General features: G+C 36.9%; 1 protein-coding gene across 1 annotated transcript in view; it reads right to left on the bottom strand.

Annotated features, from left to right (window-relative positions):
* DTWD2 (DTW domain containing 2) overlaps positions 1-13,581 on the bottom strand; it is a 72,855-nt gene that overhangs the window by 37,194 nt on the left and 22,080 nt on the right. The window contains exon 3 of the mRNA XM_030257983.4: positions 7,970-8,064. Within this exon, the coding sequence (XP_030113843.1) occupies positions 7,970-8,064 (95 nt within the window). The remainder of the gene's footprint in view (positions 1-7,969; positions 8,065-13,581) is intronic.

Here is a 13,581-nt window from a genome sequence, read left to right as displayed (position 1 = left end):
GATTCAATGTTTCTTTCCTGTCATTTACTTCAAAGAACAAACACACAAACAAATAAACAAAACCAAAACATAATGATCTGTCTTTTCCAAATGAACAGGAAAATAATTGTAAATAGAAACTCGAAATCTGTAAGATAAGTCTGTGGCAAACAGAAGTACCTGGAAACTTCTCTGCCCACTATTTTTTTAAGCCTTACTTACAGTATAGTAATTTGGTATCATTTTATTTTAACCACCAATCTTGTTACATAAAATCAAAAGTGAGGGGCTTTTCCCATTACACAGTATCTAACATGCAAGGCTTAAACCTAAAAACTTTTATGTTTACCTTGAGAACCCAAGTTTTCAAAGAGCAAACTGTCCTAATTCTGAGGCAGAAGAGATTTTAACTCCTCTTAGACGATTAAAAAAAGGAATTCTTAAAACTATTCCAAATCTGTATTGATTATGAAACTCTTTAAGTTCATATTACGAACACCACAACTGATGTTTTAGTTGACAATACATTGAAAATAATGGTTTTCAATGCATGCTCATCCAAGGATCACAGAATCATCACAAAATCATAGCATGGCTTGGTTGGAAGGCACCTGAAACATCATCCCGTTCCAAGCTCCTTGCCACAAGCTGGAACACCTCCCACTAGACCAGGCTGCTCAGAGCCCCATCCAACCCAGCTTTGAACATATCAAGACAGGGCATCCACAGCTTCTCTGGGCAGTCTTTCCCAGTGCCTCACCACTCCCGAAGTAAAGAACTTCTTAATTTTTAATCTAAACCTACTTTCTTTCACTTTGAATCCATTCCTCCTTGTTCTGTTACTAAATGTCTTTGTAAATAGTCTCTCTCCATCCATTTGGTAGGCCCCATTCCTGTACTAGAAGGTTGCAATTAGCTCACCTCCTTTCCAGGACGAACAATCTCAACTCTCCTAGTCTTTCCTCTTCCTAGTCCTTCCACACCTTTAATTCCCTCCAAATGTTACTTCCATGACTTCCCCAACACTGGACACGTAAGATTTAACCATCCTGTCTAGACTGTGTTTTTGCTTAAAAATTTCAGACCAGATGATCCTTAAAGTCCCCTTCCATGCTGGTATTCTGTAATTCTATAGTACATATGTAATGAATATCGACAGCCAATGATGGCCCTTAGCTGCTCTTATCCTCAAAACCGAATGACATGAAGAAATTGAAGGAATATTCACTAGAAAGATTATACTGAAGAAAAATCCTTTATACAGACACAATGACATTTCCAATACTTTCATTGGCACTTTGCAGTACTTGCAGACTTTCAGACTTCAGAAAATGTTGGAATTCCCAAGAAAAAACAATTTGTATCATTTACAGCTGTAGTAATTTACTTCAATCCAAGATTTTTATTGCAACAATGAAAGCTAACATCAATCTGAAGATAGTCATTTTCTCTTTCTATAAATACATCAATACAATTTTTTTTTATCTGCTTGTCATGGCCAGCAGCTAACATAAAGCTCAAACAGATGATATATTTAAAAGTTATGCTGTAAGATACAACTATGGCCTTGAGCTCCATAAGATAAATACTTACAATACTTGCTTCTCTTACAAAACAGCTTTATTTTTGGTCTCCAGCAGGTATTGCAGGCTTTTATAATCCATTTAGCACAAAAACAATCTCTGCTAAGTAGAACTATTCAGATATTTCATTCATGTCTGAATATCGAACTGCTTTGTCACAGAAGATTTATACATTCTCATGATTGTACTTTAGTAGCATTTCTTTATTTGTAGGATGCGTGCTCTTGAAATGTGTAATTTAAACATAATCCCATTTTTGTACCATATACATTTTCATTACACATCTACTCAGTTGCTCTCAAACTCTCTAGATGGTTTTAATTCAACATGGATCCAGTGGCAAGCATTCAAATTTTAAAAATATAACACTGCCATTTAGTAGCAAATAATACCACTAATAAAGAATAGATGCCAACGTATTATCTGTAAAAAACTATCAGGTTAATGAGGACTTCTCAGTTTTTCTTATAATTTTTACTATCTCACCTTCATTATAGGCAGGTGCCTCTGCCTCCCTCAGTACTCCTGTGATTGGAAGACTGTGGACTGCTGTAATTCCTATAAGGTAGTAATTTCCATCAGGTAATAACATAGATTTAAAAAAAGGTAACTACCCTCTGTCATTTCTACATTCAGAAAGAGGCTCTCAGGATCCGGACTGTAGCATAAGAGATATCCAGCAAGATTGCCTCTGTTTAATCTACTTTTTTATCATTTATCTACTTTCTTTGTATGTAAAGCATAATCTTTAAGAACAGAAACAATAACACATGGATAATCATAGAACTGTTTACATTGGAAAGGACCTCAAAGACAATCAAGTCCAACTGGATACTTAACACTGCCATGTCCACCACTAAACCACATCCCCAGACTCTTTAGCTACTAGTCTTTTAAACACTTCCCAGGTGAGTCAACCACTTTCCTGGGCAGCCTGTTCTACTGCCTGACAGTCCTTTTGCTGAGGAAATTTTCCAATCTAAACCTCTCATTGAAACACATCTCGAGAGCCATTTCTTTGTCTGTTGCTTGTTAGTTCAGAGAAGAAACCAACACTCACCTCACTACAACTGCTTTTCAGTTAGCTGTAGAGAGTGAGGTCTTCCCATATGTGATATAGGCTGTCAAGGTTTTGGTAGTAAGGAAGCTGCAAGTGTTATTGTGTTCCCTGTGAATATGCCCAGAAAGGTGCTGCAGCCTGGGGAAAGCACACACTCTGAGGGAGAGAGAAAATGTGAGGAGGAGGGATCAGTAGAAAGGAACTGTTCTGGACTTACTGCAAAGCTGAAGTCTATAGTACTCAAATTAAAAATAGCCAGAGAGAATGTTATCTAAATTATATTGAGAAATCTGAAATTTGATATGGTAAACTACAGTTTTGGATGGAAATTAACACATGTTCAGTTAACCAGCTGAAAAATAATACCTGAAAAATAAAATAACTAATTACTTTCACACACAGAATGACAAAAGCTGTGACAGCCTGATGATCTCTGCCTGCATCTAGTTCTTCTTAATTGAGGTAAGAGGCAAAAATGCATTAATTTAGTTTGATAGCATAATGACAGCAAACCACACAAAAAAGCTCACAAAAATGTTACCTGAATAAAGAATCACAACCTGTAAACAGTTTTACATTAGTTGATATTTGATATAGTAAGAATTAGTCTTTGTGAAGAAGCACTAGAAAGTGCCCTATCTATTGTACATAATTACCTAATTACCTTGAACAGCTTTACAAAATCAACAGAAATAAGTTGCATTTTATTACTTTGAAAGTGAAACTACAAAATTTCCCAAGTGGTCCATTTAACTTCTGATCTAAACTACTGAACTACAGGAGGGCTGGCAAATATACTAATATTTCATAGAATCACAGAACCATAACATCATAGAATATGCAGAATTGTAAGGGACCCACAAGGATCATTGACTCAACTCCTGTCCCTGCTCAGGACCGCAAGAGGACACCTTCATGCACTTGAGAGTATTGACCGAATGCTTATTGAACTCAGACAGGTTTGGTGCTGTGACCACTTCCTTTTGGAGCCTGTTCCAGGGCCCAAGAGCTCTCAGGATGAAAAGCCTTATCCTGGTATCCAACCTAAATATCCCCTGGCACAACTTCAGGCCATTCCCCTGGGTTCTGTTGCTGTTCACAAGAAAGAAGAGATCAGTATCTACCCCTCTTTCCCTCACAAGAAGTTGTAACTGCAGTGAGGTCTCCCCTCAGTCTCTTCTTCTCCAGGCTGAACAGACCAAGTGACCTCAGACACTCCTCACACGGCTTCCCCTTGAGGCCTGTCACTGCCTTCATTGCTCTCTAACTGCTCAATATCATTTATATTGTGGTGACCAAATCTGCACACAATATACAAATTGAGGCTGTCCCAGTGCAGAGCAAACCAGGACAATCCCCTCCCCTACCCAATGGCAATGCTGTCCCTGACGCTCCCCAGGACAAGGCTGGCCCTCCTGGCTGCCAGGGCACTGATGATTCATGTTCAACTCACCATCAACCAGGGCCCCCAGGTCCCTTTCCACATCGCTGCTTTCGAGCACCTCATTCCCCAGTCTACACACACAGCCAGAGCTGCCCCATCCCAGGTGCAGAACCAGCACTTTATGTGGTTTGATTTCAGAGAGCAAAGCAGATAAATTTGTAATTCTTCCACACTGTCCTAAGTAACGAAGTGGTGGATGTCAAAATATTTGCATCTGGTGTCTTGTAAGTGTTCCTTCATTAGAATCTATAATTTTATCACAGCATCCAGAATCGCCAAAGTGTGAATATTTGCAAGGAGGGAAGGCTTGAGAATTATATTACCTTTACAGAAAAATAAAATAAAGGCAAAATCATCCCATCCAAATAGTCACAAAATATAAAATGAAACTTAACAACTATAGTGACAAGGTTGTTTATAAAAGTCTGGTACCAAAATAATTCAAATTTTTGACATGTTAGATATTAGATACAGTTGTTATCTCTGTTCAATATGTGCCCAGAATTACTCCTGAGTACAACAGTGTTATTATACAAAACCAATTGCCTACAAAATTTTATTAGTAGCCTAAAAAGAGCATTAATCCAATAAATTGTATTTTATTAATGTATAAGAGACAATAACTGTTTTTTGCCCTAACATTTCTATATACTATATATATATATATATACTGCTTTAATATATTGCAGTTGTACAAGTCTATAAACAATGCAGGGAAAAGACATTAGCACTTTTTTTTGCCCATACTACTACACTTCACTTTTTTGAAGTTCTGTATCTTTGTAGAAAGCATTTTAATACACATCCTTCAAGTATAAAGGCTTTTGTAAATGCAGTTTCAGAAAACCATACTATACAGTGTATATCCAGCTACATAAATTATACCTTAACTTTGTATTCAGGAATAAGTAATCACTTTACTGACTTGAGACAACAGATGCCCTAGCTACCCCTCTGTTCTCCCCCACACTTTTGTATATTTCAACTTCCCTTGCTCACCATATCATGTGTATTAACAATATTATTCCATTTTTATTGAAGGAAAATAAAACAGCAAATATTAACAACTAGCAAATGTGTTATTTTTACAATACCATCATGTTCTAAGTACTCATGCCAAACTGTTCACTTCTAGCTTAATCGTTTCAGTACATCAAAAAAATCCCAGTGTCTGACATTAATATAATCAATATCATAAAAAATGTCAGAGTTAAAGTCTTTCACTATTTGGTGTTAAAAAATTTCCAAACTTGGTTCTTCAGCTTTTCTGCAATATAGGCAAATCAAGAATAAAATCCTGATTTTCAGTCTTACTGTCATAACCATTGGACAACTAAATGTTATACTTTCATTCAGGTCATGCCAATTATTCCGTAGGACCCAATTCTGGAGCTCCTTATAAAATCCCTTTGTTCTCCTCATATGTTTTGGATGCTGATTACAAAGCATTGGAAAAATAACCAAGATACACTTAGACAGCAAACATGCCTTCCCCTTCAAGTGATGGGCACTGAGAGCTACCCAGCTAAGATGGTATGTACACTTGCCCTTAAAAGCAGACCTCTGACAGCTCCAGATTCACCGCAGTTAGTTTGCTGCTTGGCATGCCACTGCTAGAGCTGTGGCACTGCTGTGCTGGAGACTTCCAAAGAAAATCTGCTGCTGCGTATGGCTTAGGTTTCACTCAAATCCATAATGACCATTACTTATGCTCACAAAGGTTGCTTTGAACTGTTCTGAGTTTTCAGAGCTGTTGCCAAGAGCTGCTGGATCCCCTAAAATAATACAAATATTTCAACTACCATTCTATTATGATTATTTATAAGAGTATGGGAAACCATCCAGGTTATCGCTTGGTCAAGTCTGACACATGTAGGGTTCTACATGCATGCAGAGGAAGAATGTGGGCACCACATCATGCCTCCATCTCCAGGCATTGCCCACACACAAGGTCAGTGACAAGGTCACTGTCCACACACAAGGTCAGCAGAGATTTTGAGTTTTACTGGCTTATACCCTTCCAAACCATGCACTCCCGGTGGCAGCAGAGAAGGACACAAATAGTATCAGATAACAACAAAAAGCAAAGCATCAACAAATTCGAAGTCTTAAGGTGCTTCAAACCAATGATACTTCTACAATATACCAGCAAGCATTCTGTAATAACTTATTTCTTGAAAGTAAAAAAGATAGAAGTCTTGCCCTGACAGGGGTCAAGGTGGATTAAGTTGCCTGTACAGTAGGTACCAAACTGCTTACAGACAGCATGGCTTTAAAGAAATCTAGAAAACAAACAAATCCTGTTTAGTTTGATGTGGCAAAAAATGTAAGATGAAGCACTACAATTTGTGAGGCTTTAGAAGTCTCACAAGATACTTCAGTAGGGACTTTCAGCCTAAGAGAAGATTAAGGACCAGTACAGCCCTTCCCATTTACAGTAAACACTGAGATGTTTCTACAAGTCTGCAAAGTGCCTGTTCCTTTGTTTTTACAAGGAAGGAATATTGCTTAACACATTGACTGAATTCATTTATAGCTAAGAAGAAAAAACATGCAATAACACATTGTAAAGCTGGAATGTAACTCTTGTCCATCACTCTTCCTTCCTCTTCCCAAGAATGTGGACATAAACTCACTAACTGAGCACTCCCAATTTTTACAGTCTCACATGTACAGTACAAAGCAGGCACTACAGATGCTGAAAGTGTTACATTTTAGCCCCACACCTGGGTAACACAGATCACAAAAATCCTTATTAACCTAATGAAAATGTTCGTTTCTATCACCACCTCCAGCATGGTTTATGGCAACAAAGTCTAACAGAATTTGAGGCTGAGATGTTCCACAGAGGTTTTGACCTAAAGACAATCCTCTAGTTTAGAGAAATACCTCTGGATTCAAACTTGAAGCAGCTTTAATATTGTCATCATCAATTTAAAAGAATTCATATATTTACTAGGCGCATACTGTATTGACAGTGTTCTACCTGATGCGTATCAATTTGAAAAGTTCATTTTCGGGTTTAATAAGAAGGGAGTAAAATCTCCCTGTAGCTTAAAACCTTTGAGATAATTATTAGAGTTATCGTAGAAGACTGAAAGAAAAGAAAGGTATTTTTGATGTTTTCTAGTTAATACACAGGCAGCACAAAGATGTGCAAGCCTCACTCTGTATTTCCTTCCAACATTTTTGTACACTGAACTCTACAGAGAATTTCCTCTAAGGATTCAACTCGATCAACAATTAATTTCCTTTGTAAGTATTCATAATTTCTATTTGCTTAACTGAAAAATGTATGCAGTAAAACTTTACTGGCTTTGCACCAAGACCTTGTTTCTAAGATTTAGCTTCATTTAATCAGGATTAAAGATGCTATATGGGAAAGCAGTATTTTCCAATGTCTCAGAATATTAGAAAAAAAAAATAATTTAAAAAATTCTGAGAGCTGTTTTCTTGTAATTAAGATTAAGAAAAAGTGAATGTATTTTTCTTAATTTTAAAGAGTTTCTCACCATGAGGGTACTTTCTTAATTTCTCACACTTGAGTAAAAACTGTTAGTTTTACTTCAGTGACACCAAATGGTTAGTCAGATAAAGCAAATCAAAAAAGAACAAAATAGAATAGCAAGACAGACCTAGTACTAGGAAAGAACACAACTGGAAACAGATAAGAGTTTGAAAGTAGCTATCTGAACACTCCAAGAGCACAGAACTGAAACTGTAACCTAAAGGAAGATTATCAAGTGCTTCTGACTGTCTTTGGAAATCAGAAGCTATTATCAAAAGTGAGTGTGCACACTTGAAATAAAAATTAAGAACGCTGTAGGCTATTTAAAAAGACACTGAAAGATATATTCCTATAATTTACAGAGAACCAGAAAATGCACAGGCAATCCTGCTCACCTGTCTTCGTTAAAACGTCGACCAACCAAAATTTTACATTTGTCTGGAGGGAGACAAGCTGCTAGCAAAGGTACTGTTCTTAACACTCGACTTTCCTGTAAAAAAATAAAAGTTACTTTGGAATAAAATCAAGAAAGGCTTCTATGAATTGTTAATGTTTTCAATTTCTATCAAATTCTGTTGACTGCAGACAGAGAAAAAATTTCAGCAGGTAACAGGGCAAAAATCTTCAGGACAAAAACCCCCAGTCTTGATGCTTCAAATTGTATTGTTTTGATTGACAATATTGAACTCAGTCTCAACTAATCTATGATCAACATCATAAATTTGAACTAGGCTATCAGTATAAAAAACAGTAACAAAACTTCAGAGAAAATCACAGAACAATAAACAGTGGGCAAAAAAAAAGCATTAGCATTAATGAAATAGTATCAGGATCAGTAGAAAACTAGGGTAGAGCTCAATTTCCACAAACAGATGCTAAAAAAAAAAAACAATCTCTTGCAAGAAGATACAGTGTGAAATGCAAACATTCTGCTGTCACTTCATTTTAGAGTAACCTATACAATGACACCTACACTGCCACAATGACTTTTGTCTCATGCCATTCAAGCTGGGGTGACCAGGCATTTGAATACACCTTTGTTCCACAGGTGAGGAAGATTGACCACCACACCTGGGTGGAGAGCAGGGGCTTTTCATTTCTCAAAGAGGACTAAAGAGAGCTGTGTTGAAGCAGGACTTCAGAAAATTAAGGAAGAAGGAAGTAATAACAGCTGAAGCAAACTATCTACTCCTAAAAAAGAGCAATATATTTCTGTGCTTCATTTAGCAGAGCTGGCAATGAACTTTTGTCTAGACAATAATTAGTACAATTTGAGCTTCAGTTTGTGTGATGTCAGATTTTTTTTTCCTATCAAGGAAGCAGATATATAGTTTTATCTTGCACATAGTGAAGACAGCAAGCCAACACCAAAATGGAAGTTTCAGTTTCTTTATTAGTCACAAGATGAACAAAGGAAGGTTAGTAGCTGAATCTAGCAGGAGGTAAGACACTAGATGTCAGGTAAGGATCATGAAAACCTTAAACCCAGTAAGATAAATAAGTTCTTACAATATTCTCAACCTGAATGTCAGATGATTCAGACAATGAACATACAAACATCAGTCCCTAAATGGCATTAACTAATGAACCCCAGGGGTAGGGGTGAAGGGTTTGGTTTACCTTTTAATTTAAGAGCCGTATCTCAACAACAGAGTATTTGTGAACATGAGGCCCTGCTTAACTCATTCTGGGCATATATTGTTTCCACAAATATCAATGTGCAGCTGTCTGCATTCTCACATTGTCTTGCTACCAAAGTACTGTTAAAATAGTTTTCTGAAGACTTATTACTGTTGCCTAAAATTTTTATTAATTTTGCTTTTTCTGAACCTTATCTCCTGATCCTCTATAAACAAAACATCATGGAGTTGAAGAAGTAGCTGTCCTACTACATCCACCATTCTTTTTCATGGCAGCAGCAGCATGATGTCTTCTAGGGACAGACAATGATCAAAGTAACTTGGGTGTGAAGTGCCAGCAATGGGAGGGAGAAATATAGTTCAAACTGCCATCAATTTCTTCTACCTCAGAATAAGCCATCAACAGTGGTACAGTATAATGTGTTTTTCTTTTGTCATAATTAAATAACATTCCAATTCAGCAGTCAGAGGCCTCCCTGCTTTATAAGAATTTAAGAAGTGGTAATAAAGGAACTGGAAGAAAATCATCTATATGTCTCTGATAAGCAAAACCAAAAGAGTTGTCATCAGTCAGGCGAAAGTTATTCAACTGCTCCCTGCAATGTCATATCCCTACTTGAGAATTACCTTTCCTATCAAAGAAATACATTCTCTTACTAAAACAGGAAATAAGATTTTCCAATCTAAAACCAATGGAAGCTAAATAAATAGGAAGCTAAAATATAAAATGCAAAGCAGAAAGGAATAGCGAACAGAAACTTAAGAGCTGAATCAAACTAACATTAAAAATGTTTTAGTAGTTACTAATTTTCCTCATTTAAAAAATTGTATTTATCCAGTCTGTATGTAACATTATCATACCAGCAATTTTATATTTACTGGTTTGAAAGTGAGAAGTTACTCTCCTTTGTTCTCCTCAGAGATAATAATTTGCAACTTTCTGCATAAGTTATTTGCAACTCTTTGTTTATTCATTATGTGACTACTAAAGTACATAGATAGAAATAGGACTAAAGGACTTACATGGCGGGCTGACTTTGGTTGGCCTCTTGGTGCCCACCAGCCTCTCTTCCTTCTCAGCGGAATGGGGTGGGGAAATAAGATGTAAATGAATCTGATAGGCAGAAGCAACGGGCAGAAGGAAAATAAATATATTTTATTCTCCTTTTCCTATCAGCAGGCAAAGTGCAACCACTTCCTGGGAAATAGGGCCTCAGCACATGTAGCAGTTCCTACACAAGCCTCAATGAGAGATGCCATTTGCCACCCACCTCTCCCAGCTGTGTTGTCATATGGTATGGAATATCCCCCTGGTCAGCCCAGCTTAGCTGTTCTGGATATGTGCCCTCCGATCTGTTGCCCACCCACAAGCTACTGGCCTCTGAAAGCAGTCTTGGAGGCGCAGCCCTGATGCTGAGTGAGCACTGCTCAGCACTAGTCCAAACACTGAGGGCACAGATCTCTCAGACCTGCAGTGTGAAAAGCTAAGTTCCTTCCAGACTCAAGGCAATTTACTTTTGCACTGGCTTTTTTTGCATTTTCTGGGAGCTTGTGATAGTTTTGATTATCCATCTACAATGAAACAACAGTTCAAACTAGTACAAATATTTATTGAAGTCAGTGCGTATATATTTCCTTCATGTTTGCTTATGAATTTTAAGGGCAAACAGAAAGAATTTTCCCCTCACATTTTTTACTGTTCACTCAGAAATACTATATGGAAGAGGTATTATAATGAGCAACTCAAAGCTAATTACTGGCTTAGATTAGATCAATAGAGAAAATCATTAAATACACACAGTCTAAATTTTCTTCTTAGATGGTTAACATAGAAAATTCTTACAGAAAGGCAGGGAACAAGAAACTTAAACAGATACCCTCTGCTACACTTCGGGGTTCTGCCCCGAGTTACACACATCATTCAGGTTTTGAGCAGTACATTTTGGTCTACATCCTACTTGCAATCACTTCAAGATTAATCAAAGTCAAAGGTAAGGCAAAAAGGGGCTTGTACACCTAGCTATGCCACTGACCTATGGATCATAACAGCAGGCAGGAAAAAGGAAAAATTACAATTATTCTATTTACTTATATATGTACATATATATTTACATATATGCAAAAAGAAAAAAAATGAAAATAAGAAAAAAAAAATCAGACTGAGCAAATAATTTCATCGCCTTTGCACTAGTCCTGATGTTGGGTTTCTATAGTTTTAGTTTTTAAATTAGTCTTATGATGAGCAATGGTGCACTAACACAATCTGAAACCAAGTATTTACACCTTAACATGGAATGTTGTATTATCCTCAGATTCTTCCACAAATAAAAATCTAAATAATTCATGTAGCTGTTATGCAAAATGGAAGTTTGACAGTACAATTTCTCACATGTGATCTGCTCTTCTACAACAAGTGATTCTTCTGCCTTTCACAATACCTGATATGTGCACAGGTGCTTGGCCTCTGGATAGTGTGAATGTGAAGACATTAATCACATTAATCAGAACACAGTAAATGTTTTTCCTGACTTTCTACATTACTACCTTCCCTCATTACCAGTCTCAACAGCACCATTAGATCATAGCTGAAGGCTTAGTCCAACGCACTGCAGACTTCCAAAGCGAACAATGAAGCACATGGCGGATGACAGGAATGACATGCAGCAGGGGAAAGATATTCTCTACCTGGTTAGTTTAATGGGATATTTTAAAAACTGACTGTTCAGGGTGTATCTGTAATGCAATGGCAGACTGAAGGATCAGATACAGTCCAAAAGGCCCATATGCCTTTAAGACTGATTGGGTTTTAAGCATGAGCAGCTACAAGAAAAGGGAACTTACCTTTTGTCATGTACACCTCTGTAGTTATGCGCTCAAAAGCGCCACCTGTGACCACTTCTGAAGATCAGTGTATGATGTTCTTAGTTTCGTACTATTTAATAGGACTTATCTCTAATAAGCCAAGGGCCCTCATATAGTTGGATAGTTACCACAATGGTCTTCCAATGACAGTTTGTTTTATGAATTATCATTATGAAATATAGAGTAATGGAAAACTTGCATCCCATTGTAACAGACAGCTGTTCTGATTGCTAAATAATAAAAAATTGTAGATAGTCTTCACGACAGACACAGGAATGCTGTATAAATCCAGAAAAATCTGCAGACTTTTTCTAATACTCTCCACCATGAACAGAAAATTCAACACAATTAAAATGTCAATTCAGTGTCTCTGGCATATTTTTAAACTTCTTTGTCCCAGCAAGTGACTTCAGTGTATATTCAGGTACTTTTGAAATAGGAAGTAAGATGGAAGATTTCTATTATACACAGTCCATCAAAAATCAGTTTTCCCATTTAGGGCCCAAACATGTCATGGCTTCTGATTTATTTCCCTGTGAGAGAAGAATTTTTTTTTAATTGGATTTTTTTGTGTTCTGCTTAAATTCCTTCAGGAAATGACTCTTTGTGTGTTGACTGAGCAGCTGTGTGATGTCAAGCAAACAGCTGGACCATGAGAGTACAGTGTTCTGAATTCTACAGTCTAATTTGCAGATTCACCATCTACCCAGACAATTTCTAAATACCTTATGATCCATCTCCACTGTCAACTGAAGAGAAAAACATCAATGTATGTCCTCCTATTGGTAAACCAAAACATACTGTTCTGAAGCTGAACTGTAGTTTTTCATTGAGGAAATAGCTAAGGTTATCACTAAGATGAATAGCTTAATTCACATTTTTAGGAGAACACTAATATCAATAAAAGAGCACTGCTGTAATCAAAATACACTTCTCCATGAATCAACTCTAAGCACCTCTGTGAGACACTGTATTCATAGAATCACAAAATATGCTGAGTTGGAAGGGACCCATGAGGATCATCGAGTCCAACTTCTGGCCTTGTACAGGATACCCCACAAATCACACCCATGTGTCTTTATTTTATTTAATGTTACTTAATAATAATGTTATTTCATTCTTACAATTTGTACAAAGGTAAGTAGATTTCAATCCCAGTAGGACTATACAGCTGAGATATCTTGCATGCATGGCATTACAGAAATAAGGTGTGATTTCAGAAAATACAATAATTCAGAAGAACTGAACAACAAATATAGCAACTCAGATGAACTGGCATTCAGTCATGAAGTTTAAAAGGAAAAATCATTATATGATTGCCCTGGTTTTGGCTGGGATATAATTAATTTTTTTCCAGTAGTTGATACAATGCTGTGTTTCCGATCCAGGATGAGAATAATGTTGATAGCAACAACGAAAACATCAGTACATTAAGTAGTGTTTATCTAAGCCAAGGACTTTCAAGTGTCTCACATTTTGCCAGTGAGGAGTTCCACAAGAAGTCT

The sequence above is a fragment of the Taeniopygia guttata genome, chromosome Z (assembly GCF_048771995.1).
Source record: "Taeniopygia guttata chromosome Z, bTaeGut7.mat, whole genome shotgun sequence".
NCBI classification, from domain to species: domain Eukaryota; kingdom Metazoa; phylum Chordata; class Aves; order Passeriformes; family Estrildidae; genus Taeniopygia; species Taeniopygia guttata.
This window is presented reverse-complemented; position numbering and strand designations above follow the sequence as displayed.